General features: G+C 46.1%; 1 protein-coding gene across 1 annotated transcript in view; it reads right to left on the bottom strand.

Annotated features, from left to right (window-relative positions):
- The window catches only part of LOC144681154 (dynein axonemal heavy chain 6-like), a gene marked incomplete at its 3' end in the record, with an annotated part of 934896 nt that overhangs the window by 373306 nt on the left and 537307 nt on the right, over nt 1–24283 (bottom strand). The window contains exons 38-40 of the mRNA XM_078542881.1: nt 12982–13114; nt 11038–11270; nt 1019–1174 (exon numbers count right to left, since the gene is read on the bottom strand). Coding sequence (XP_078399007.1) covers nt 1019–1174; nt 11038–11270; nt 12982–13114 — 522 coding nt within the window. The remainder of the gene's footprint in view (nt 1–1018; nt 1175–11037; nt 11271–12981; nt 13115–24283) is intronic.

The raw sequence follows: 24283 nt of genomic DNA, 5'->3' as shown, positions 1-24283 counted from the left end.
TTTCTTTGTTTTGCATGCCCCCACAAGCAGAAATGTTTTCTCTGTGGGTAAATGCCAAGCAGAATGTCAGGCACTCTCCAGCAGGAAGAGAGGGGAACAAATTGAAGTGTTCAGTACGAATAGTTGGGTTAAATAATTCTCTTTTGTTAAGGCCTTTGCTGTTGTGGTAAAGAGGCTGGGATAACCCCGCCTCTGAAGAAATTTCCCTTGGCTTTTGTTGGAGTGAAGAAAGGACATGGAATAGCACTGAAATTCAGCTTAGTTAATAGCCATAGCATGGAAGGCCAAGAATGGCAGCCTGCCAAGAGAAATGGCCACAAGTGACTCCCAGGAAATACCACAATGGAAGAGTGGATCTAAAATCAACAGAAAAGCACTGGCACCCCGACGCTGACCCCTACCCCATCCCAACACCTACTCCCTAAGCGCCAACACGCACACCCATCCAGACCAAGAAGAACCAGCAGTGTGGGATGTCAGTTTTCTTCCTCATCAACAACAACAACTTGCATTTATATAGCCTGTTTAATGTAGATCTATCATACCCAGGATAAAGGACTACAGTTATGTGGATCTCAATGGGCAGAATCGAGGGACACATGCAGCATAAAAACCCAATACATCATAACTGCCTCAAAAAGCAGATGTCCCTGATTCTGACATCCCTCAAAGACAGTGGACAATGCTCAACCAAATCCACACAGGGCATGGACAATTTGACCACTTGTTCCATTAGTGGAAGATGAGGGATGAGCTAAGATGCGATTGCGGCTGTGAGTTTCATGGAACACATCACATCAACCCGCCCACTAAGATCTGTTGCAGGAGGCAGCTCATTTCTCCACTCCACATCTTAGGAGGCCATTGAATTTATAGGCAAATTGAACATCCCACAATCAAATTTTCCTGCCATATGGAAGTAGCAGTAGTTATGAGAAGAGATTGGAGAAGTTGCGATTGTTCTCCTCTAGAGGAGAGAAGGTAATGTGGTACATTCATTTTTCCAATATGTTGTTACCTGTAAGCAGCACAGGGCATTTGTTGAGAAGCAGCAGACTGGTTATAAAAGAATATCGCACACTGTCTACTGTACAGACAAGATTTTCCTGGTTGGTTCGTCTTGATTTGGGAGCTCCAGGCGTTACTGCTTCAGCGAAACTCAATAACTGTGCCCCTACAAACAGCAACAAGATAGAGTCAGTCTATGAAGGGAGAACCAACTCTTAACTAACCTGATCATTTTTTTGTCAATTTTCTTCCCAACAACAACAGCAGTAACAGTTTGCAGTGCAGTGTATTTAATGTAGTAAAATGTCCCAAGGTGCTTCACAAAAGGTGCACTAACGGTGGGGTGAGAGATGAGGGAGGCAGCATTACTGGCCTGCACATGTACAGGGTTCAGGCCCAGTGTCAATGGCCAGGATTTTCCCCTCGGCGATTTGGGGGTGGGGAAAATGACACGGGATGATGTTGGGAGGAAACCCCGACGTCATCCTGGTCCCTTTAAATTTTTAGGAAGGCGGGCGGACAGCGAAATCAGCTGTCCGCCCGCTGACCTGTCAATGGCCAATTGAGGCTATTGACAGGCTCGTTAAGATAATTAAAGACCTGCCTGTCCAAGCTTTAGGCTGCTGGGCAGGCCAGGAGCCCCAGCGGGCTCCAGATTATTCATGTAACCTCATCCACTGGCGGGACGAAGTTTCATGTCTGTTTTTTAAAAATTTAATAACTTTTGTGTGTTTATTATTAACATGTCCCATCTCGTGTGATATTGTCACATGACGGGGACATGTTAATAATTTTAATATTTATCTATTTTTAGACTTTACTCACCTCTTACCAATCTCCCTGAGACAGGACTTTGCCTCAGGGAGCAGTGTGTTCTTTCGTGCGCATGTGTGAAAGAGCGCACTTTGACAGATGGGGAATCCCTCTCCCCCTCCCTGGCATAGCGCTTCCCGTCGGGCAGGCCGCTGGGTGGGCCTTAATTGGTCTGCCCACTCAAAATGGCGGCGAGCCCCGTTTCAGTGGCGGGGGTTGGCTGCCCGCCCGCCACCAAGCCGGTGGGGCCCGCCCTCCATCCGAGGGCAAAATTCTGCCCAATATTGCCAAGAGATGTAATCCTGGCTGGTGGGTCTCCCAGCTTAGAGGTGCCCTTAAGGATTTGGGGGTGGTGGGGAGCAGGCAGAGGAATATACAGATTAAGCGGTAGGATTTATTCTTAGAAACCCTGTACCCTTTGCTGGCAAGAAGGGGAAAAGCAGAACAGCTGCCATCTCACTACCTGCATATCAAACCCATCGCTCCCCTACTGCCAGCTTCAAAAGTCTGCTGGTTAGGTGCAGAGTAAAGCTCCCTCTACACTACCCTGGTAACTACAACAAAACTACTTGCATTTATATAGCACCTTTAACATAAAGTACTTTAAGACATAATTTGACACCATGAGTGACTTATGACTAGCTTGATCAAAGAGGCAAGTTTTAAGGAGTGTCTTAAAGGAAGGGAGGCAGAGGGTTTTAGGGAGGGAATTCCAGAGGTTAGGGCCCAGGCAGTTAAAGGCATGGCAGCCAATGTGGAGCAATTAAAACTGAGGATATGCAAGAGATCAGAATTAAAGGAGCACACAGATTTCAGAAGGTAGAAAGTCTGGAAGAGGTTACAGAGCTAGAGATGAGCAAGACCATGTAGGTACTAACTAATGTGGCTTAGTTAGCACATGGGTGACATTCGAAGAGCCCGGCCTATGACACCATTTTATCTATTTCCCACACCTTCCACCCTATAGCATCACAGAGTGAGATAGCTGACTTAATATCAATTAATGCCAAAATTAGAGAGAGTTCTCCACTGGTGGCCCAGTTCTACTAAGAACTGAGTTGAGACTGCCAAACTCATTTAACATAAGACCATTCTAGCCAGAGGATAGAACAGATGTAGCCCAGGCTGAGTTTGAAGCAAGATCCCAAAGTCTCCAACTCCCTGCATCATTGTCTATGCATTTAATAGGGTGGCTGTAGCATGACCTTAATGACCCCTTTTCTTGGTGGAAACACGGAACTTTATTTACAAGACAGCAGTAGCAACTACATGTAAGCTTCTAACTCTATAACTAAAGGAGAACTCCCCTCCGAGAGGTGCCCCACGCTACAAACTGATTGGTTTACACAGATCATGTGATCTTACAACACAGGATTATTCTTAAAGCTACAGTCCTATGTTTATCAGAACTATGATTACTACAACCCCTATGTCTTGACAAATCATATTAATGTGATAATTACCATTTGTTAAATCCAGGTATTGTTTAATGAGCTTTTGAGTAATAAGATGATTGTCATTCAATAACTACAAGGAAAGTGATCAAAAGCTTTGTAGCCATAATGAAGGAAGAATCAGGGTGAGACAGGAGCAAATGAAGAAATTATGCACCCATAACACAATAAAGAAATTAGGTTAGTGATAAATCAGAAGAGGGAGGTTCAGTGCTTTATAAAGTTACATAAAAACCAAAGTTAAAAATGATCAAATGGTATGAGAATTTTAGTGATAATTCCACACTTACAGTGAAGTTATGATGAATAATGCAACGAAAAACATACTCTGTTGTCCTCAACTATTACACACACAGACGCACATATAGAAACACATGCACAGCCACACAGATAGGTACAGACCCACACACACACACACACACACACACACACATGTATATACTGGCAAACCTGGATTCCATGTTACCTTTTGAAATAAGGTTTTGAGTTGATGGAACCAATTTGTCCCAGGATACAAGATTCCCGGTTTGCATGTCCACAAAATATCCAAAGACAGTCATACTTCCAGAAGGAAACTGAACCGCTGAAAAAGTTAAAAACAATACGATCGCTCAAGGATACTAATATTTCATAGAGCTGAATCTGCGGTGGTCATACTCCTTGATGCAACAACAGAATGTCCTGAGGCCCCCTCATCCCACCCAACCTACTGTACTCCAGAGAATTGAATATTTTGGATAGGCAGACAGGGGCATGGTTCAATATCTCGTCTGAAATACAGCACCTTTGGCACTGCGGCCTCCCTCAGTACCTCCCCTCTCTTAGTGCATCATGCCCCAGGTACTGACCCTCCAACAGTGCATCGCTCCCCAGGTACTGACCCTTCGACAGTGCAGCGCTCCCTCAGTACTGACCCATGACAGTGCAGCACTCCCTCAGTCCTGATCCTCCAACAGTGCGGCACTCCTTCAGTACTGACCTTCTGATATTACAGCGCTCCCTAGGTTCTGACCCTCCGCGTGTGCCATTCCTCAGTACTGACACTCAACACTGCAATGCTCCCTTTATACGGACTCTCTGACAGTGCAGTGCTCCCCCAGTCCTGCCTCTCTGACAATACAGCACTCCCTCAGTACTGTTCCTCTGACAGTGCAGCACTTCCTCAGTACCAACCTTCTGACACTGCAGCACTCCCTCAGTACTGATCCTCTGACAGTGCAGCACTCCCTCAGTACTGATCCTCTGACATGGCAGTGCTCTCTCATTAGTGACCCTCTGATGGTGCAGCGCTCCCTCAGTACTGAAGTTCCTACAGTGCAGCATTCCCTCAGTACTGACCCTCTGACAGTGCTACACTCCCTCAGCACTGACCCTCTGAGAGTGCAGCACTCCCTCAGTACTGACCCTCTGACAGTGCATCAATCTCTCTCAATACAGCCATTATAGAGACATGGCTGCAGACTGTCAGAAAGGCACGGCGTTAATCATGGAAGGTTTTAATCTATATATAGGCTGGAAAAGTCAGATGGGCAAAGGTAGCCTAGATGAGAAGTTCGTAGAATGTGTCCGGGATAGTTTCTTAGAACAGCATGTTCTGGAGCCAACCAGAGAGCAGGTTATACTAGACCTGGTACTGTGCAACGAGATGGGATTAATTAATGACCTCATAGTGAAGGAGCCCCTAGGTAGCAGTAACCATAATATAATTGAATTTTACATTCAGTTTGAGGGAGAGAGGAGTGGGTACGAGGCTGTTTTTAAACTTAAATAAGGGCATGAAAGTAGAGCTATCTAAAGTGAGTTGGCAAGTTAGGTTCAGGGATAAGTCAAAAGAGATGCAGTGGCTAATATTTAGAGGATATTTCAGAATACACAGAAAGCTAGCCAGAAATATAAAAAACAGGCAGTATGAGTTAGCATAAATATTTAAAAAGGAAAAGAATTAACAAAGTGGGTGTTGGTCCTATAGAAATGAGTCTAGAGAATTGATAATGGAAAACAAGCAAATGGCAGATGAATTGAACAGGTATTTTGTATCAGTTTTCACGATAGAAGGTACATGTAACATCCCAGAAGCAGCTATAAATCGGGAAATGGTAGGTAGGGAGGAACTCAGGAAAATTACAATCACCAGAGAAGGGGTACTGAGTAAATTGTTGGAGCTGCGGGCTGACAAGTGCCAGGGTCCTGATGGACTTCACCCTAGGATCTTAAAAGAAATGGCTAGTGAGATAGTTGATGCATTGGTTTTAATTTTCCAAAACTTCCTAGATTCAGGGAAGGTCCCATTAGATTGGAAGATAGCAAATATAACTCCATTATTCAGAAATGGAAGGAGACAGAAAGCACAAAATTATTGGCCAGTTAGCCTATCATCTGTTATAGGGAAAATGTTTGAAACTATTATTAAAGAAGGTATAGCAGGTCACTTGGATAAGTTCAAGGTCATCAGGCAGAGTTTACAAGGAAAATTATGTTTAAACAACTTATTGGAGTTCCAGAAGGCATTAATTAAATAAGGTGCCACATCAAACGTTATTGTGGAAAATTAAAGCTCATGGTATAGGGGGTAACATAGCAGCCGCTTCCTTGGCACCATATCCACAAACATTCATTCCCTCAACCACTGATGCACAGTAGCAGCAGTGTGTACCATCTACAAGATGCATTGCAGGAATTCACCAAGGCTCCTTAGACAGCACCTTCCAAACCCACGATCGCTACCATCTAGAAGGGTAAGGGCAGCAGATAGATGGGAACACCACCACCTGGAAACTCCCCTCCAAGTCACTCATCAACATCAACCTGACTTAGAAGTATATCGCCGTTCCTTCCCTATCGCTGGGTCAAAATCCTGGAACTCCCTTCCTAATAGCACTGTGGGTGTACCTACACCACATGGACTGCAACAGTTCAAGGAGGCAGCTCACCACCACCTTCTCAAGGGCAACTAGGGATGGGCAACAAATGTTGGCCTAGCCAGCGAAGCCCACATCCCGTGAATGAATAAAAAATATATATATTAGCATGGATAGAAGATTGGTCGGCTAACAGGAAGTAGAGAGTAGGCATAAATTGGTCTTTTTCAGGTTGGCAAGATGTAACAAGTGGTCTGCCACAGGGATCAGTGCTAGGACCTCAACTGTTTACAATTTGTATAAATGACTTAGATAAAGGGATGGATGGGATGGTTGCCAAATTTGCTGATGACACAAAGATAAGTAGGAAAGTAAGTTGTGAAGAGGACATAAGGAGGCTACAAAAAGATATAGATAGGTTAAGTCAGTGGGCAAGGATTTGGCAAATGGAGTGTAGCGTGGAAAAATGTGAAATTGTCCATTTTGGTAGGAAGAATAAAAGAGAAGCATATTATCTAAATGGTGAGAGATTGCAGAGCTCTGAGATGCCGAGGGATCTGGGTGTCTTAGTGCATGAATCACAACAGGCTAGTATGCAGCTACAGCAAGTAATTAGGAAAACTAATAGAATGTGATCATTTATTGCAAGGGGAATTGAACACAAAAGTAGGGAGGTTATGTTTCAGTTTTATAGAGCACTAGTAAGGCACATCTGGAGTACTGTGTCACCTTATTTAAGGAAGGGTGTAAATGCATTGGAAGCAGTTCAGGGAAGGTTTAGCAGACAAATTTCTGGAATGGGCGGGTTGTCTTATGAGGAAAGGTTGGACAGCTAGGTTTGTATCCACTGGAGCTTAGAAGAGTGAGAGACGATTTGATTGAAACATATAAAATCCTGAGAGGTCTTGACAGGGTGGATGTGGGGAGGATATTTCCACTTGTGGGAGAATCTAGAACGAGGAATCACTGTTTAAAAATAAGGGGTTGCCCATTTAAAACAGAGATGAGGCAAAATTCGATCTCTCAGAGGGTCGTGAGTCTTTGGAATTCTCTTCCTGAAAAGATGGTGGAAGAAGAGTCTTTGAATATTTTTAAGGCAGAGGTGTTTAGATTCTTGGGTAAGCAAGGGGGTTATAAGCTATCAGGGGTAGTCGGGATACAGGTTTGAGGTTATGATTAGGTCAGCCATGATCTTATTAAAGGGCAGAGCAGGCTCGAGGGGCTGAATAGCATACTCCTACTTCTTGTTTGTGTGTTTGTAGTGCTGCCCCTCTGAGAGTGCAGCACTCCCTCAGTACTTCCCCTCTGACAGTGCAGTGCTCCCTCAGTACTGACACTCTGACAGTGCAGCGCTCCCTCAGTACTTCCCCTCTGACAGTGCAGTGCTCCCTCAGTACTGACACTCTGACAGTGCAGTGCTCCCTCAGTACTGACACTCTGACAGTGCAGCACTCCCTCAGTACTGACCCTCTGACAGTGCAGCACTCCCTCAGTACTGACCCTCTGACAGTGCAGCACTCCCTCAGTACTTCCCCTCTGACAGTGCAGTGCTCCCTCAGTACTGACACTCTGACAGTGCAGCGCTCCCTCAGTACTGACACTCTGACAGTGCAGCACTCCCTCAGTACTGACCCTCTGACAGTGCAGCACTCCCTCAGTACTGACCCTCTGACAGTGCAGCGCTCCCTCAGTACTGACCCTCTGACAGTGCAGCACTCCCTCAGTACTGACCCTCTGACAGTGCAGCACTCCCTCAGTACTTCCCCTCTGACAGTGCAGTGCTCCCTCAGTACTGACACTCTAACAGTGCAGTGCTCCCTCAGTACTGACACTCTGACAGTGCAGCACTCCCTCAGTACTTCCCCTCTGACAGTGCAGCGCTCCCTCAGTACTGACACCCTGACAGTGCAGCACTCCCTCAGTACTGACCCTTTGACAGTGCAGCACTCTCTCAGTACTGGCCCTCTGAGATTGCAGTGCTCCCTCAATACTGACCCTCCAACAGTGCAGCACTCCTTCAGTACTGACCCTTCGACAGTGCAGCACTCCCTCAGTACTGACCCTCCGACAGTGCAGCACTCCCTCAGTATTGACCCTCTGACAGAGCAGCACTCTCACAGCACTGACCCTCTGACAGATCAGCACTCTTTCAGTACTGACCCTCTGACAGTTCAGCACTCCCTCAGTACTGACCCTCTGACAGTGCAGCACTCCCTCAGTGCTGACCCTCTGACAGTTCAGCACTCCCTTAGTACTGACCCTCTGACAGAGCAGCACTCTCTCAGTACTGATTTATGGGCTAAAATTTCTGGGGTGGGGCTGGAATCCATGTCCTTTTGACTGCGAGGCCAGATTATTATCACCGAGCCTGGGACCAGTATATTTATGTCCCCTGACATTGTTGAATAGAACTCCAAGGGAGTAAATCTGCAAAACCCCAAGAAACATAATTCAAGGAATATCTTATATTTTTTATGTTTTATCTTATATCTTTTACCTTATCTTTTTTGAGTTGCTTTCATCGTAAGCAATCAAAGGGTTACTCAACCTAATAAAATCTAAATTTCTTGGGAAGATAAGATCAGAAATCACATCATTTCGGATGTTTGATGCCATTACTCAGTACACCTTCAGTGGCCCTAGAAATAGTGGATACATTGGTGGTCATCTTCCGAGATTCTATAGACTCTGGAACAGTTCCTACAGATTGGAGGGTAGCTAATGTAGCCCCACCATTTAAAAAGGGAGGCAGAGAGAAAACAGGGAATTATAGACCAGTCAGCCTGACGTCGGTAGTGGGGAAAATTCTAGAGTCCATTATAAAAGATTGAATAGCTAAGCACGTGGAAAACAGTGGCAGAATCAGACAGAGTTAGCATGGATTTATGAAAGGGAAATCATGCTTGACAAATCTGCTGGAATTTTTTGAGGATGTAACGAGTAGAGTTGATGAGGGGGAGCCAGTGGATGTGGTTTATTTAGACTTTCAGAAGGCTTTTGACAAAGTCCCACATAAGAGATTTGCGTGTAAAATTAAAGTGCATGGGATTGGGGGTGGTGTATTGAGATGGATAGAAAACTGGTTGGCAGACAGGGAACAAAGAGGAGGAATAAACAGGTCTTTTTCCGAATGGCAGGCAGTGACTAGTGGGGCACCGCAGGGATCGGTGCTGGGACCCCAGTTATTCACAATATATATTAATGATTTAGATGAGGGAATTAAATGTAATACCTCCAGATTGGCAGATGACACAAAGCTGGGTGGGAGGGTGAGCTATGAGGGGGATGCAGAGATGCTTTAGTGTGATTTGGACAAGCTAAGTGAGTGGGCAAATGCAAGGCAGATGCAGTATAATGTGGATTAATGTGATGTTATCCACTTTGGTAGCAAAAACAGCAAGGCAGATTATTATCTGAATGGCCATAAATTGAGAGAGGGGAATGTGCAATGAGACCTGGGTGTCCTCGTACACCAGTCGCTGAAGGTAAGAACGCAGGTGCAGCAGGTGGTAAAGAAGGCAAATGGTATGTTGGCCTTCATAGCCAGAGGATTCAAGTACAGGAACGAGGATGTCTTGCTGCAATTGTACAGGGCCTCTCTCAGTGTGGACAGATTAAACACCTTTTAATCCTGTCTCAGTGTGGACAAATTAAACCCCATTTAATTGTGTCTCAGTGTGGATAGATTAAACCCCATTTAATACTGTTTCAGTGTGCAACAGATTAAACCCCATTTAATACTGCCTCAGTGTAGGCAGATTAAATCCTATTTAATCCTGTCTCAGTGTGGACAGGTTAAACCCCATTTAATCCTGTTTTAGTGTGGACAGATTAAACCCGATTTAATCCTCTCTCAGTGAGGACAGATTAAACCCCATTTAATACTGTCGCAGTGTGAACAGTTTATAACCCATTTAATACCCTCTCAGTCTGGAAAGATTAAAACCCATTTAATACCCTCTCAGTCTGGAAAGATTAAAACCCATTTAATCCTGTCTCAGTGTGGACAGATTAAACCCCATTTAATCCTGTCTCAATGTGGACAGATTAAGCCTCATTTAATCCTGTCTCAGTGTGGACAGATTAAACCCCATTTAATCCTGTCTCAGTGTGGACAGATTAAACCCGATTTAATCCTGTCTCAGTGTAGACAGATTAAGCCTCATTTAATCCTGTCTCAGTGTGGACAGATTAAACCGCATTTAATCCTGACTCAGTGTGGACAGATTAAACCCCATTTAATCCTGTCTCAGTGTGGACAGATTAAACCCCATTTAATCCTCTCTCAATTTGGACAGATTAAACCCCATTTAATCCTGTCTCAGTGTGGACAGATTAAACCCCATTTAATCCTGTCTCAGTGTGGACAGATTAAACCCCATTTAATCCTGTCTCAGTGTGGACAGATTAAACCCCATTTAATCCTCTCTCAGTTTGGACAGATTAAACCCCATTTAATCCTGTCTCAGTGTGGACAGATTAAACCCCATTTAATCCTCTCTCAGTTTGGACAGATTAAACCCCATTTAATTCTGTCTCAGTGTTGACAGATTAAACCCCATTTAATCCTGTCTCAGTGTAGACGAATTAAACCCCATTTAATCCTGTTTCAACGGGGTTAGATTAAGCCCCATTTAATCCTGTCTCAGTGGGGTCACATTAAGACCCATTTTGTGATTGACTTTTCGCTAAATAGGAGAGGATGGTGGGCTGGTTGAGAGAGCAAGAGGGTAGCTGGTCACAGTCCCATTGATCAGTAGATGCCTTTAGGTTGAAACAGGGAACTGTTTAAAGGCATGGGGTTCATTGTTAAACGAGAAACAATATTCAGTGGTGAAGAAGTCGCCACCTATCCTGGAGAGGAGACGTTGGCAGACAGAATGCCAGTAAAGTTACTGACTCACAAAGCGGTGTTTCTCCCTCGAACAAGCTGAGAACCAAAGTGTTGAAATCCATGGTGACCTTGATGACTGCTTCCTCTTTGCTTCTGTCACTGAGTCCTATCAGGGCTTCTTCCTCGTAATCGTCCTCGCGTATCAAGCAGCCACCCACTGCCCAGGTGAAGGAGAACATGTAGAGCTTTGCCAGAAGTGTAGGAAGCTTGTCCGGCTGCTTCTCTAATAACCACTTTTCAGACCTGCAGTTACACAACACATCAAGCCTCCTTAATGTAATACGACAGCAACAATCAACATAAAAACAGAAAATGCCTGAAAAACGCAGCAGGCCTGACAGCACCTGTGGAGAGAGAAACAGAGTTAATGTTCCGACTCCGTATGACTCTAAAGAAGAGTCGTGCTGACTCAAAACGTTAACTCTGTTTCTCTCTCCACAGATACTATCAGACCTGCTGAGGCTTTCCAGCATTTTCTGTTTTTATTTCATATTTCCAGTATCCGCAGTATTTTGCTTTTAGCAACAATCAACATTTGTACAGCACCTTTAACATAATATAACATCCCAAGGCACTTCACAAGAGCATTGTCAGACAAAAATTTGATACCAAGCCAACAGCAATACTCAACCAGGCCAAGGAGGTCAGTTATAAAGAGTGCCTTCAAGGATAATGGAGAGGTAGAAAGGTGGAGAGGTTTAGGGAGGGAATTCAAGAATTTAGGGCCTCATTAGATGAAGGCATGATGCCAATGGTGGATTAATTAAAAGAGGAGATGTTCATGCGGCTGGAGGGAGTGGCTAGGAGAGCAGATATCTTGGAGATTTGACAGTTACAGTGATCGGGAGGAGAAACAGAGGGGCAGCTGTACCTCAAACTATGTCGTGCTGATCTGTCAATATCTCGGATAGGACGATCATCTTCCCTCATGCTGGATTCCATGCTGTCTCCTTTGGCATGCTCCTGATTTCCCATCCAGGATTGTATACCATTACTGATCTCAGCCATCTGCCTCCAGCATCTACTACCCACGGCTACCATCCATATCAAGACGGAACTTACATTGACCTCATATCTTTCATACCCTCAATACATCCGAAAGCGCTTTACAGTTAAACAATCACATTTGACTTGCGAGAATGTAGGGAATCTCTGTGTGGCAAATTCCCAAAAACAGCAATGAGATAAATGACCAGAATGTTTATATAACGCCTTTGTAAAGCCTCACTGATCGAGTGACGGTCTGTGCCACCTCGATCTGTTTAAACGCTCAGACCCTGTAGGCGGACAGTTACTGAACTGAAAGATTTTAATTTAAATTAGTTCGTACTCTGGTAATGACCCTGGGGAGGTGATTTTTAAAAAATCGTTACTACTGTGGTCACACAACACAATGACGATGAAGTTGTCAGATTGTCATTAAAAACCCAATGGATTCAGCTAATATCCTTGAGAGAAGGAAACCTGCTGCCATTTCCTGCTCTGGGCCTGCCTGTGATACCATCCTTCACAGCTGACTCCTAACTGCCCAGTGAATTAGCTCAGTTGGGATCAAACTTGGAATGGGCAAACAATGCTGGCCTTGCCAGTGGTGCCGATGTCCCAAAAATCAATTAAAAACAAAACAGAAATTGGTAAAGCTGATGTGAGCTGCACATGTAGACAGATACATGTTTATCGTATGTGAATTTTAGCCAAGATCAGACAGCGTGATCAGGACCAAAGGCAGTGGAATGAGAGTTAGACTGACAATAAATGATGCTGTGAGAGGGATTTACATGCAGCTCCAAGTTGCACAAAACACCAATCACATGGGAAACCTGCCGTGACTGTGTTAAACCTCAATCAAAACCAGAAAATGCTGGAAAATCTCAGCAGGTCTAACAGCATCTGTGGAAAGACAAACAGAGTTAACAGTTTGAAGCCGTGTGACTGCCCCTGTGTTAAACCTCACCTGGTTCCAGAGCTGCCGTCCCCATCCTGTGCTCCTGTGCCTTCACTGAGGGAGCTGACAGGTGAGAAAACTGCTTTGGGTTTATGAAGCCCATCTGTTATCTTGGTTTCTTCATTAGGTTCGATGGGATCACCTTTCAAGAGAATGGTGCAAAAGATCAGTACTCAGATAATCTGGTAACTGTGTCTATATATCTCAGTGCAGTGAATAAAGGACAGTTTGTCTTTTGTAAACACAGGGTGGAGTGGTTGACAAAGCACAGATGTGAATCCAGAGAATTCCATTATGGGTCTTATGGGCATCCTCTTTCACTAATTTTTCTTGCTGCACTCCATTCACTTGATCCTTTACATCTCAGCGCATTAATAGGAAAATCTGTCCTGATTTATAATGAAGGCGCTTGGCTGGTTTCCATACACACTAACAGATACCAGGCAGCGAGTTACAGGCCGGAATCTAATTAAGAGGTTTAAATATGGAATAGCAGATTCTCAGGATTGTGTTGCAATCCGGAATCTAATTGCGGGGTTCTTGTGGCTTATGTATAGGATAACAGATACCGGGAATGAGTTACAGACTGGAATCTAATCGAGGGGTTCCAGGTGGTTTATATATAGAATAACAGATACCCGGGAATGAGTTACAGGCTGGAAACTAATCGTGGAGTTCGGGTGATTTATATATAGAATAACAGATACCTAGGAATGAGTTACAGACTGGAATCTAACTGAGGGGTTCCGGGTGGTTTATATATAGAATAACAGATACCCAGGAGTGAGTTACAGACTGGAATCTAATCAAGGGGTTCCGGGTGATTTATATATAGGATAACAGATACCCGGGAATGAGTTACAGACTGGAATCTAATTGAGGGGTTCAGGGTGTTTATATATAGGATAACAGATACCCGGGAATGAGTTACAGACTGGAACCTAATCGAGGGGTTCCGGGAGCTTTATATATAGGATAACAGACACCCGGGAATGAGTTACAGACTGGAATCTAATTGAGGGGTTCAGGGTGTTTATATATAGGATAACAGATATCCGGGAATGAGTTACAGACTGGAATCTAATCGAGGGGTTCCGGGTGGTTTATATATAGGATAACAGACACCCGGGAATGAGTTACACACTGGAATCTAATTGAGGGGTTCAGGGTGTTTATGTATAGCATAACAGATACCCAGGAATGAGTTACAGACTGGAATCTAATTGAGGGGTTCAGGGTGTTTATGTATAGCAAAACAGATACCCAGGAATGAGTTACAGACTGGAATCTAATCGAGGCGTTCAGGTGGTTTATATATAGAATAACAGACACCCGGGAATGAGTTACAGACTGGAATCTAATCAAAGTGCTCAGGTAGTTTATATATAGAATAACAGACACCCGGGAATGAGTTACAGACTGGAATCTAATCAAAGTGCTCAGGTAGTTTATATATAGAATAACAGATACCTGGGAGTGAGTTACAGACTGGAATCTAATCGACGGGTTCGGTGGTGGTTTTATATATGGAATAACGGATACCCGGAGTGAGATGCAGACTAAAATCTAATGGAGGGGTTCGGGGTGGTTTACATTTAGAATGACAGATACCTGGGAGTGAGTTACACGCATGCACTGACTTCCATGCTCACCCTCCTCCATGCTCACACCCCCCCGCCCGCCCCCCCCAACCCCACTACCTAGGCAGCACCGAGTGTTTCAGCGCTCGATTCATGCTGGCTGGCCTTTAATTGGTCAATTTTGCGGCTGCTCCCAGGCTCACCTGCCGGGCCTGCCCAACGAGGTGGCCGGCTGTTTCCCTCCCTTCAACCCCACACTTGCTCGTGCAGCTCTTGCCACCACCAACCCCCCCACCACCCCCCAACTAGTCTCAACTTTGAGGTCCTACAGGCGACTTTGATGAGCACTGCGCAACCTTACTGTGCACGCACATCCAAGTTCCCCTCAAAGTGCAGCTTGGCAAGTGCACACCTTATATGTGCTGCTGTGAAATACGACAATGTGAAGTCAATCCGACATGCCCGGATAATCCAGCATTGGGGAGATGATTCCGGCAGGTTGGATTTATAATGATTATTAAAATGAGGCTCCAGACGTCCGACAGCGGGAAGCACGGCAGCGCCTTTGGCGGGCAGCGCATACGGTGGGAGGGGACAAGGTAGATGGCTCAACTTGGCTGCTCATAACTAGGCAGAGCCTCACGGTGGAGGTCTTGAGATGCTGCATGGGAGTTAAGTCATCGGGGGTGGAGAGAGATATGCAAGTCAGCTCAGCTGATTGAAGGGGAACTGAATGTAGTGCTTACAATGCTAGGGCCTCAGGACAGATGAGACTGTGAAGTGGGAAGGCTCAGTGTGCGTGGGAGAATTCTTGCACATGGCTCGCAAGGGCCCTGGCAAAGACCTTTGCTCCCTGCATATGCATGATTCTGGGGGACATGGGGTGTCCCTCGGAAGATGGTTGGGGGTGGGGAGAATAGTCAGACATGGTTCAAGTGCAAGTGAACTATATTCACAAAAGTGTGATAAGTTTAACATAGGTGAAAAAAGAGATTTTTTTGTCATAGCTTTTTGTCTTAGGGCGATTCACAAGAATACCAATGTAAGGGAAACAACATATTTATACTGTATGAGAAGAGATTGGTTGGCAAGTGGACTCTAATTGGTAGAGGCATTGCCATGGAGAATGCACCAGTTGATGATGACTGACAGTTCACTGCCAATCATTGTTTGACATTTAAACCAGGCAGCTTGACTCTGATTGGTCAAGGCGTTGCTCTGAGGAATGAACCAGAGAATGGCTGTCACTTATTTTGTTTAGTTGAAACAGGCGCAATATGCGTACATGCTCTTTCTGTCTGCAGGGTCCTGTATATTAACATATGTAGCTTCCAGTACATGCAAATGCACCACATTACACGTCAGCCTGACTGACAATCTTTAATTAGTTGTCAGCCTAATTCTGAACACACAGGATTATTTAGCAAATGTTGTCCAATTGTGGAATCACATCTAATGTTGGATACTTTGTTTTGAGTTTTGCAAGCACAGGCTGGTTGGGTACGAAGTGTACCTTGCCCATTGTGAACAGTGGAAAGGACATGTCATTTGATATGATCCAGCAGTCCCTGGGGTATAAGGCCTACATACCTAACATCACACTGGCACTAATGCATTCTCCAGGGCAACGCCTCGACCAATCAGAGTCCACTTGCCAACCAATCAGCACTCTCTTCTCATACAGTATAAATTTGCTGTTTCCCTTATATTGGCATTCTTGTGAATTTCCTGGATGAATGCAGGACAAAAAGCTTTGACAAAAATGCCTCTCTTTTTCAGAAGTACTCGAGTTTTGTACTACCAAGAGTCTATAAGTTTAACAATCACAGTGCACTCGTGCAACCACGTGTGAAATCAACATTTCTTAATGTTTCTTTCCCTACCACTTCTTCTAAGTGCTCCTCTGACATCTGAATCAGCCTGCTGACCAGGTTGCCCTGTTGCCTGGATGACCTTGGCAGCCGTTCTCTGGAGGCCCAAGGCTTGGAGGGCCCCATCTTACTTTGGCTGTCCTGCTGTGGGGCAGCTGTTCCCTCAACGGCCAGAGAGGATGAGGCTAAAGGTGGATTTAGAAGGGCCAGTCACACTCAGAGAGTACTGAGTGGAGGTCCCAGGGGTGTGCAACTACCGCTGCTCCTCCCTTTGAGTGCCCAAGGGCACCTGCCTGACTCTTGAGAGGAAGGGGCACTTGGAGGGAGTTTGAGGTGCCCCACCCCCTCTTGCATAGCCACTGCAAAAGCACAGCCGTGGCTACAGCGATGAAGTATAGGTCTGTGTGCATCTCCAGCAGAATCTGCTGGACCAAATTCTCCATGGAGTCCATCACTCTCCCCACGGAGACCTCCATGCATGCACAAGTCAGCACCACTTCATCAGAGAGCAGGCAGATGGACTCCTTTGCCTTGCGTGCCACTCTGTTGAGGGCCTCCGCTACCTCTGCTTCATGGCCTGCACTGCCTCTTGCTGTTCACCAGCAGCTAGTGGGTGACTGATTCCAGAGGCTGCTCATCCGACTCAGAGGTTGCAGAAGCCTCTTCCCCAACAATCCTGTGAGTGCCGGTGAGCTTAGCTGACCCTGCCTCCTGCTGCAGACACGTGTCAGTGCAGTGATCACCAGAATGTGAGAACCTGCCTAAGCTAGATCTAATACCCACAGAGGTGGGCTGGTGGAGCTGTCTGCTGTGACAGCACTACAGGTACTTGCTTCTTCTGCAATGTCCTCGGCCCTCTCCGGGCTTATCTTAGTGAGCAGACCTTTGTCTATTTCAGGCCTTGCCCTCTTCCTGCTGGCATCTGTAAGTGAGAGAGGATTGAGTGAGTGACTGCATGATCTGCCTCCAACATGGAGGGAGGCATGACCCTTAAGTTTCAATGTGACATGCATAGATCTTTACTGGATGGAGGCCACCCGCTAACGCTCCATCCCTGCAGGGTTTGGCCCGTTCCACCCCTGCCAGCTAGGCTGCCCGCCCCTCGAACTCAGTGAGGTCTCTGAAGTGTGGCTGGCCCCCTCCCGTCTTCTCCCTCTCTCTCTTATTATAGCTTAACTTATCCTGCACAAAGAGAGAAGATGGGGTTGAGAGCAATTGGGCTTCATGTATCTTTCTCATGTTTTCAGTCTTAAAAATAATCTACTGGATTGTGTGCCATGTGCATGTTGTCCACAAGGGTTCTGGGGCAACACCTTCCAGAGAGGTTTAAACATGCAGGTAAAAGGATAAGGCTCACAGAGGCATGTCATTAGCAATGCTTGTTCATGCCCTCAACACCTAATCCCTTTCCCCCACTGTCATGAAAGTATAATAATTTTCAAAATATTTTTCTGGATTATTGTGAAGTAGGTTTGTGGGGGTAAGAATAGTTGGGTGTATCTGTGTGTGATTTAATTACATTTGGAGTCAAGTAGATTCCAAGCTTTAACCCATCAAAAGGAGCAAACATGGATGCTGGCTTAGCATGTAAGGTGTGAAGGGAATTTGCATTATTAGATAGATGAAGGAAGATTTGGATTTCAAAAGGATTTTAGTCTGTTTATAACTAGCCAAATAAGCAAGGCTAAGGAGTGTGTTTATTTTCCCCAAAGGTTACTGACAATAAATAGTGGCAACATGTACATTTTAATATTGTGAAGAAGATACCGTTTCAAAGACATGTGAGACAATAGAATTTACATATTAAAAGAGAGTAAAATATATAAAGGAGAATGAGGCTATGTGTCAGGAGGAGGCCATGTGAGATCGAACAGAAGTGTGTGAAATAGCCTGAATGAAGCCTCCAGTATTTGTATTTAAGTCTGCTGTCTACCGAAACTGAAGCTGGGGAAAAGTCATTTGGAATTCATCTGTCCAGGTTATTGTGTTAATTTGCTGGATCTGTTTAAATCCTAAAATCTTTTTTTGGATCATTCCTTAAAGGGGGTGTAACTGGGAGTCAGGTTTTTTTTTCATTCAGGGGATGTGGGCTTTGTTGGCTGGGCCAGCATTTATTGCCCATCCCTAGTTGCCCTTGAGAAGGTGGTGCTGAGCTGCCTTCTTGAACTGCTGCAATTTCAGGAGTGTGATGGAATACTCTCCATTGCCTGGATGAGTGCAGCTCCTACAACATTGAAGAAGCTGGACACCGTCCAGGACACCCACAGTGCTGTTAGGAAGGGAGTTCCAGGATTTTGATCCAGTGACAGTGGAATGGTAAGTGGCTCGGAGCAGAACTTCCAGGCGGTGGTGTCCCCATCTATCTGCTGCCCTTGTCCTTCTAGATGGTAGTGGTCATGGGTTTTGAAGCTGCTGTCTAAGAAGCCTTGGCGAATTCCTGCAGTGCATCATGTAGATGGTACACACTGCTGCTACCGTGCGTCGGTGGTGCAGGGAATGAATATTTGTGGATGTGGTGCCAATCAAGTGCACTTCTTTGTCCTGGATGGCGTCCAGCTTCTTCAGTGTTGTGGGAGCTGCACTCATCCAGGCAAGTGGGGAGTATTCCATCACACTCCTGATTTGTGCCTTATAGATGGTGGAGAGGCTTTGGGGAGTCAGGAGGTGAGTTTCTCGTCACATGATTCCTAACCTTTGACCTGCTCTTGTAGCCACAGTATTTGTATGGCTAGTCCAGTTCAGTTTCTGGTCAGTGATAACCCCGAGGGTGTTGATAGTGGGGGATTCAGTGATGGTAATGCCATTGAACATCAAGGGGCGATGGTTAGATTCTCTCTTATTGGAGATGGTCATTGCCTGACACTTGTGTGGCGTCAATGTTACCACTTGTCAGCCCAAGCCTGGATGTTGTCCAGGTCTTGCTGCTTTTAGACAGGGACTGCTTCAGTATCTGAGGAGTCGCGAATGGTGCTGAACATTGTGCAATCATCAGTGAACATCCCCACTTCTGACTTTATGGTGGAAGGAAAGTCATTGATGAAGCAACTGAAGACGGTTGTGCCTAGGACACTACCCTGAGGAACACCTGCAGTGATGTCCTGGGGCTGAGATGACTGACCTCCAACAACGACAACCATCTTCCTTTGTGCTAGGTATGACTCCAACCAGTGGAGAGTTTTCCCCCTGATTCCCATTGACTCCAATTTTGCTAGGGCTCCTTGATGCCACACTTGGTCAAATGTGGTCTTGATGTCAAGGGCAATCACTCTCACCTCACCTCGGGGGTTCAGCTCTTTTGTCCATGTTTGAACTAAGGCTGTAATGAGGTCAGGAGCTGAGTGGCCCTGGCAGAACCCAAACTGGGCATCAGTGAGCAGGTTATTGTTAAGCAAGTGCCACTTGATAGCACTGTTGATGACCCCTTCCATTACTTTACTGATGGAGAGTAGAATGGGGCGGTAATTGGCCGAGTTGGATTTGTCCTGCTTTTTGTGTACAGGACATACCTGGGCAATTTTCCACATATCCGGGTAGATTAATAAGGAATTATTATAGTAGTAATTGTAGTCTTGTGTATGTGCTTGACATCTTTTATTTTGTTCAGAAATATTTAATTTTTTAAAAATCGCTAAAAGTCTTGGTGGACTTATTACTTCTGAATTCAGTGCACGCATCTCGAAATCAATACAAATTGCAGAACGGTTGTGATAGCGTGACCAGGTTTCCCTCCTGGATTTGGTCCACCTGGCATGCATCACCTGCTACGTCATAACACCCACCACCACCACCCACAACGGCTCCCAGACAGCATGTGAGTTCTCTTTGTGGAAGGGTCAAGGACCCACAGTGGCCTCTCCTCCTACAGACTAGAACAGTGGCCTCTCCTCCTACAGACTAGATGGATTGCAGTGGGGCTCTGGGGCATCACCTTATCACATTTCCACTGAGGCCCATGTTCCCTCAGTGAGGTGAGTGTGAGTAGTTGAGGGTTCGCTTACCTTGGCGGAGCGGATGAGGCCATTCATCCACTTCCTGCATTGCAGGGCAGTCCTCCAGTGCTCACCTTGGGCACCTCCTCCTATGCCAGGTTCGTCTCCCTGCTTGACCTCCTCCTCCCATCCTCAATAGAGGACGTTCCTCCTGTCCTCTACTTCGTCAAGGGAGGATTCGCTGAATTTGGACGCCTGAGGTCCCTATCCTCTTCGGGTCATCTCCCCCCTTAACTGTCTGGGTGCTTTTTAAATATGGCGCCCTGATATGTCGGCAGGACGCGCGCCATCCAGTCCGCCCCACCACGCGATACTTCAGGAAACCCCCGATTACAAAATTAATCAGGCTGGTGTCACGCAATATGGTGCGAATTCCCAGCAGCCTCCGCAGTGGGAAACATTCCCCGTATCCTCCTCAGCTACGGGACTTAGTCCCGGAATGGAAAATCCACCCATTCCTGCACCTTTCCTCCTTTATGAAATGCCTAAATATCTGCTATTTTTTCAATATGTCCCTCCACCAGTTTCTGCTCTGCAATATAGGTCACTGTGAGTTACCTGTAATTCATCCTATTGTGCAGTTTACAGAACAGCAACTGAAAGCATGCAGTACAATGTATTCTAAAGACTGCAAATAAAATATTTATATGTATGTGTATATAAATATATAATATTTATATGTGTGTATATATTTAAATGACGCTGCTGCTGGGGAACAGTAAATACACACCAGCAAAGCTCTCATGGGATCTGAGGATTTAGATTATTCACTGAGTGACCTGTGTGGGAAAGTAAGTCAGTATTTTCCTTGGAGAATAATCACTACATTAGCAATTAAACTGTCTCTTTTTCTGCCTGCAACACTTGTACTGCTGCAGAACATGATGTTCTTACCATTCCCAGCAAGATTCGACTGTCAATCTGAAGAAACACATGCCCGCTGGAGAGTTAGGAGATTTATAGAGCAGTAAGTAAAATGAGTCAACTGTTAAAAATAAAAGGCGCGTTGATCTTTCGCACAGTAAATCGAGGTGTTCTTCACAGTGAAGTAAGATCTTTCTCACCTCCTTTCGGTGTCAGTCACGATTGGTTCAGGCTTTTCATTAAGGCAATAGTGCTAGGAAATGGAACACTTTCCACTGTCCCCATCAGACACTCCCAGGACAGGTACAGCACAGGGTTAGATACAGAGTAAAGCTCCCTCTACACTGAAAACACCCAATTTCTCTTTATCCATTGTCTTTTCAACTTCAAAGAGTTTTGTGCATACACACCATTGTCTCTCTGTTACAAAACAAAAACAGAATTACCTGGAAAAACTCAGCAGGTCTGGCAGCATCGGTGGAGAAGAAATCAGTTAACGTTTCGAGTCCTCATGACCCTTCCGCAGAACTGAGTATAGTTAGGAGAAAGGTGAAATATAAGCTGGTCTAAGGTTGGGGGGCGGGGGGAGAGAGAAGTTGAGGGTGGGGTGATTGTGGAGATAAGCAAGCAGTGATAGGAGCAGATAATCAAAAGATGTCACAGACAAAAGGATCAAAGAGGTGTTGAAGGTGGTGATATTATCTAAGAAAAGTGCTAATTAAGAATGGAAGGCAGGATACTCAAGGTACAGCTCTAGTGAGGGTGGGGTGGAAAGACTAACAAAGTTTTAGTTTTAGATTTAAAAATAATGGAAATAGGTGGGAAAAGAAGAATCCATATAAATTATTGAAAGAAAAGGGAGGGGGGGAGAAACGGGGTGGGGATGGGGGGAGGGGGACTTTAAGATCTAAAGTTGTTGAATTCAATATTCAGCCCGGAAGGCTGCAAAGTGCCTAGTCGGAAGATGAGGTACTGTTCCTCCAGTTTGCGTTGGGCTTCACTGGAACAATGCAGCAAGCCAAGGACAGACATGTGGGCAAGAGAACAGGGTGGAGTGTTAAAATGGCAAGCGACAGGGGGGTTTGGGTCTTTCTTGTGGACAGACCGCAGGTGTTCTGCAAAGCGGTCGCCCAGTTTGCGTTTGGTCTCTCCAATGTAGAGGAGACCGCACTGGGAGCAACGAATGCAGTAGACTAAGTTAGGGGAAATGCAAGTGAAATGTTGCTTCACTTGAAAGGAGTGTTTGGGCCCTTGGACGGTGAGGAGAGAGGAAGTGAAGGGGCAGGTGTTGCATCTTCTGCGTGGGCATGGGGAGGTGCCATAGGTGGGGGTTGAGGAGTAGGGGGTGATGGAGGAGTGGACCAGAGTGTTCCGGAGGGAACGATCCCTATGGAATGCCGCCGGGGGGGTGAAGGGAAGATGTGTTTGGTGGTGGCATCATGCTGGAGTTGGCGGAAATGGCGGAGGATGATCCTTTGAATGCGGAGGCTGGTGGGGTGATAAGTGAGGACAAGGGGGACCCTATCATGTTTCTGGGAGGGAGGAGAAGGCGTGAGGGCGGATGCGCGGGATATGGGCCGGACACGGTTGAGGGCCCTGTCAACGACCTACATCCCTTCCCACCTACATCTGTGATTCCTCTGACACCTTACGTCACATTAACAATTTCCAGTTCCCTGGCTCCAACCGCTTCCTCTTCACCATGGATGTCCAATCCCTCTACACCTCCATCCCCCACCAGGATGGTCTGAGGGCCCTTAGCTTCTTCCTTGAACAGAGGCCTGAACAATCCCCATCCACCACTACTCTCCTCCGTCTGGCTGAACTTGTTCTCACACTGAACAATTTCTCCTTTAACTCCTCTCACTTCCTCCAAATAAAAGGTGTGGCTATGGGTACTCGCATGGGCCCCAGCTATGCCTGTCTCTTTATGGGGTATGTGGAACATTCCTTGTTCCAGTCCTACTCCGGCCCCCTCCCACAACTCTTTCTCCGGTACATCGATGATTACTTTGGTGCTGCTTCATGCTCTCGTCGGGACCTGGAAAAATTTATTAATTTTGCTTCCAATCTCCACCCCTCCATCATTTTCACATGGTCCATCTCTGACACTTCTCTTCCCTTCCTTGACCTCTCTGTCTCAATTTCTGTTGATAGACTGTCCACCAATATCCATTACAAGCCTACCGACTCCCACAGCTACCTCGACTACAGCTCCTCACACCCCGCTTCCTGTAAGGACTCCATCCCATTCTCTCAGTTCCTTCGCCTCCGTCGCATCTGTTCTGATGACGCTACCTTCAAAAACAGTTCCTCTGACATGTCCTCCTTCTTCTTTAACCGAGGTTTTCCACCCACGGTCGTTGACAGGGCCCTCAACCGTGTCCGGCCCATCTCCCGCGCATCCGCCCTCATGCCTTCTCCTCCCTCCCAGAAACATGATAGGGTCCCCCTTGTCCTCACTTATCACCCCACCAGCCTCCGCATTCAAAGGATCATCCTCCGCCATTTCCGCCAACTCCAGCATGATGCCACCACCAAACACATCTTCCCTTCACCCCCCCTGGCGGCATTCCGTAGGGATCGTTCCCTCCGGGACACCCTGGTCCACTCCTCCATCACCCCCTACTCCTCAACCCCCACCTATGGCACCTCCCCATGCCCACGCAGAAGATGCAACACCTGCCCCTTCACTTCCTCTCTCCTCACCGTCCAAGGGCCCAAACACTCCTTTCAAGTGAAGCAGCATTTCACTTGCATTTCCCCTAACTTAGTCTACTGCATTCGTTGCTCCCAGTGCGGTCTCCTCTACATTGGAGAGACCAAACGCAAACTGGGCGACCGCTTTGCAGAACACCTGCGGTCTGTCCACAAGAAAGACCCAAACCTCCCTGTCGCTTGCCATTTTAACACTCCACCCTGTTCTCTTGCCCACATGTCTGTCCTTGGCTTGCTGCATTGTTCCAGTGAAGCCCAACGCAAACTGGAGGAACAGCACCTCATCTTC

The sequence above is a fragment of the Cetorhinus maximus genome, chromosome 5 (assembly GCF_964194155.1).
Source record: "Cetorhinus maximus chromosome 5, sCetMax3.hap1.1, whole genome shotgun sequence".
NCBI classification, from domain to species: domain Eukaryota; kingdom Metazoa; phylum Chordata; class Chondrichthyes; order Lamniformes; family Cetorhinidae; genus Cetorhinus; species Cetorhinus maximus.
Note: the sequence above shows the minus strand (reverse complement) of the source record. Positions and strands in the feature narration are given on the sequence as shown.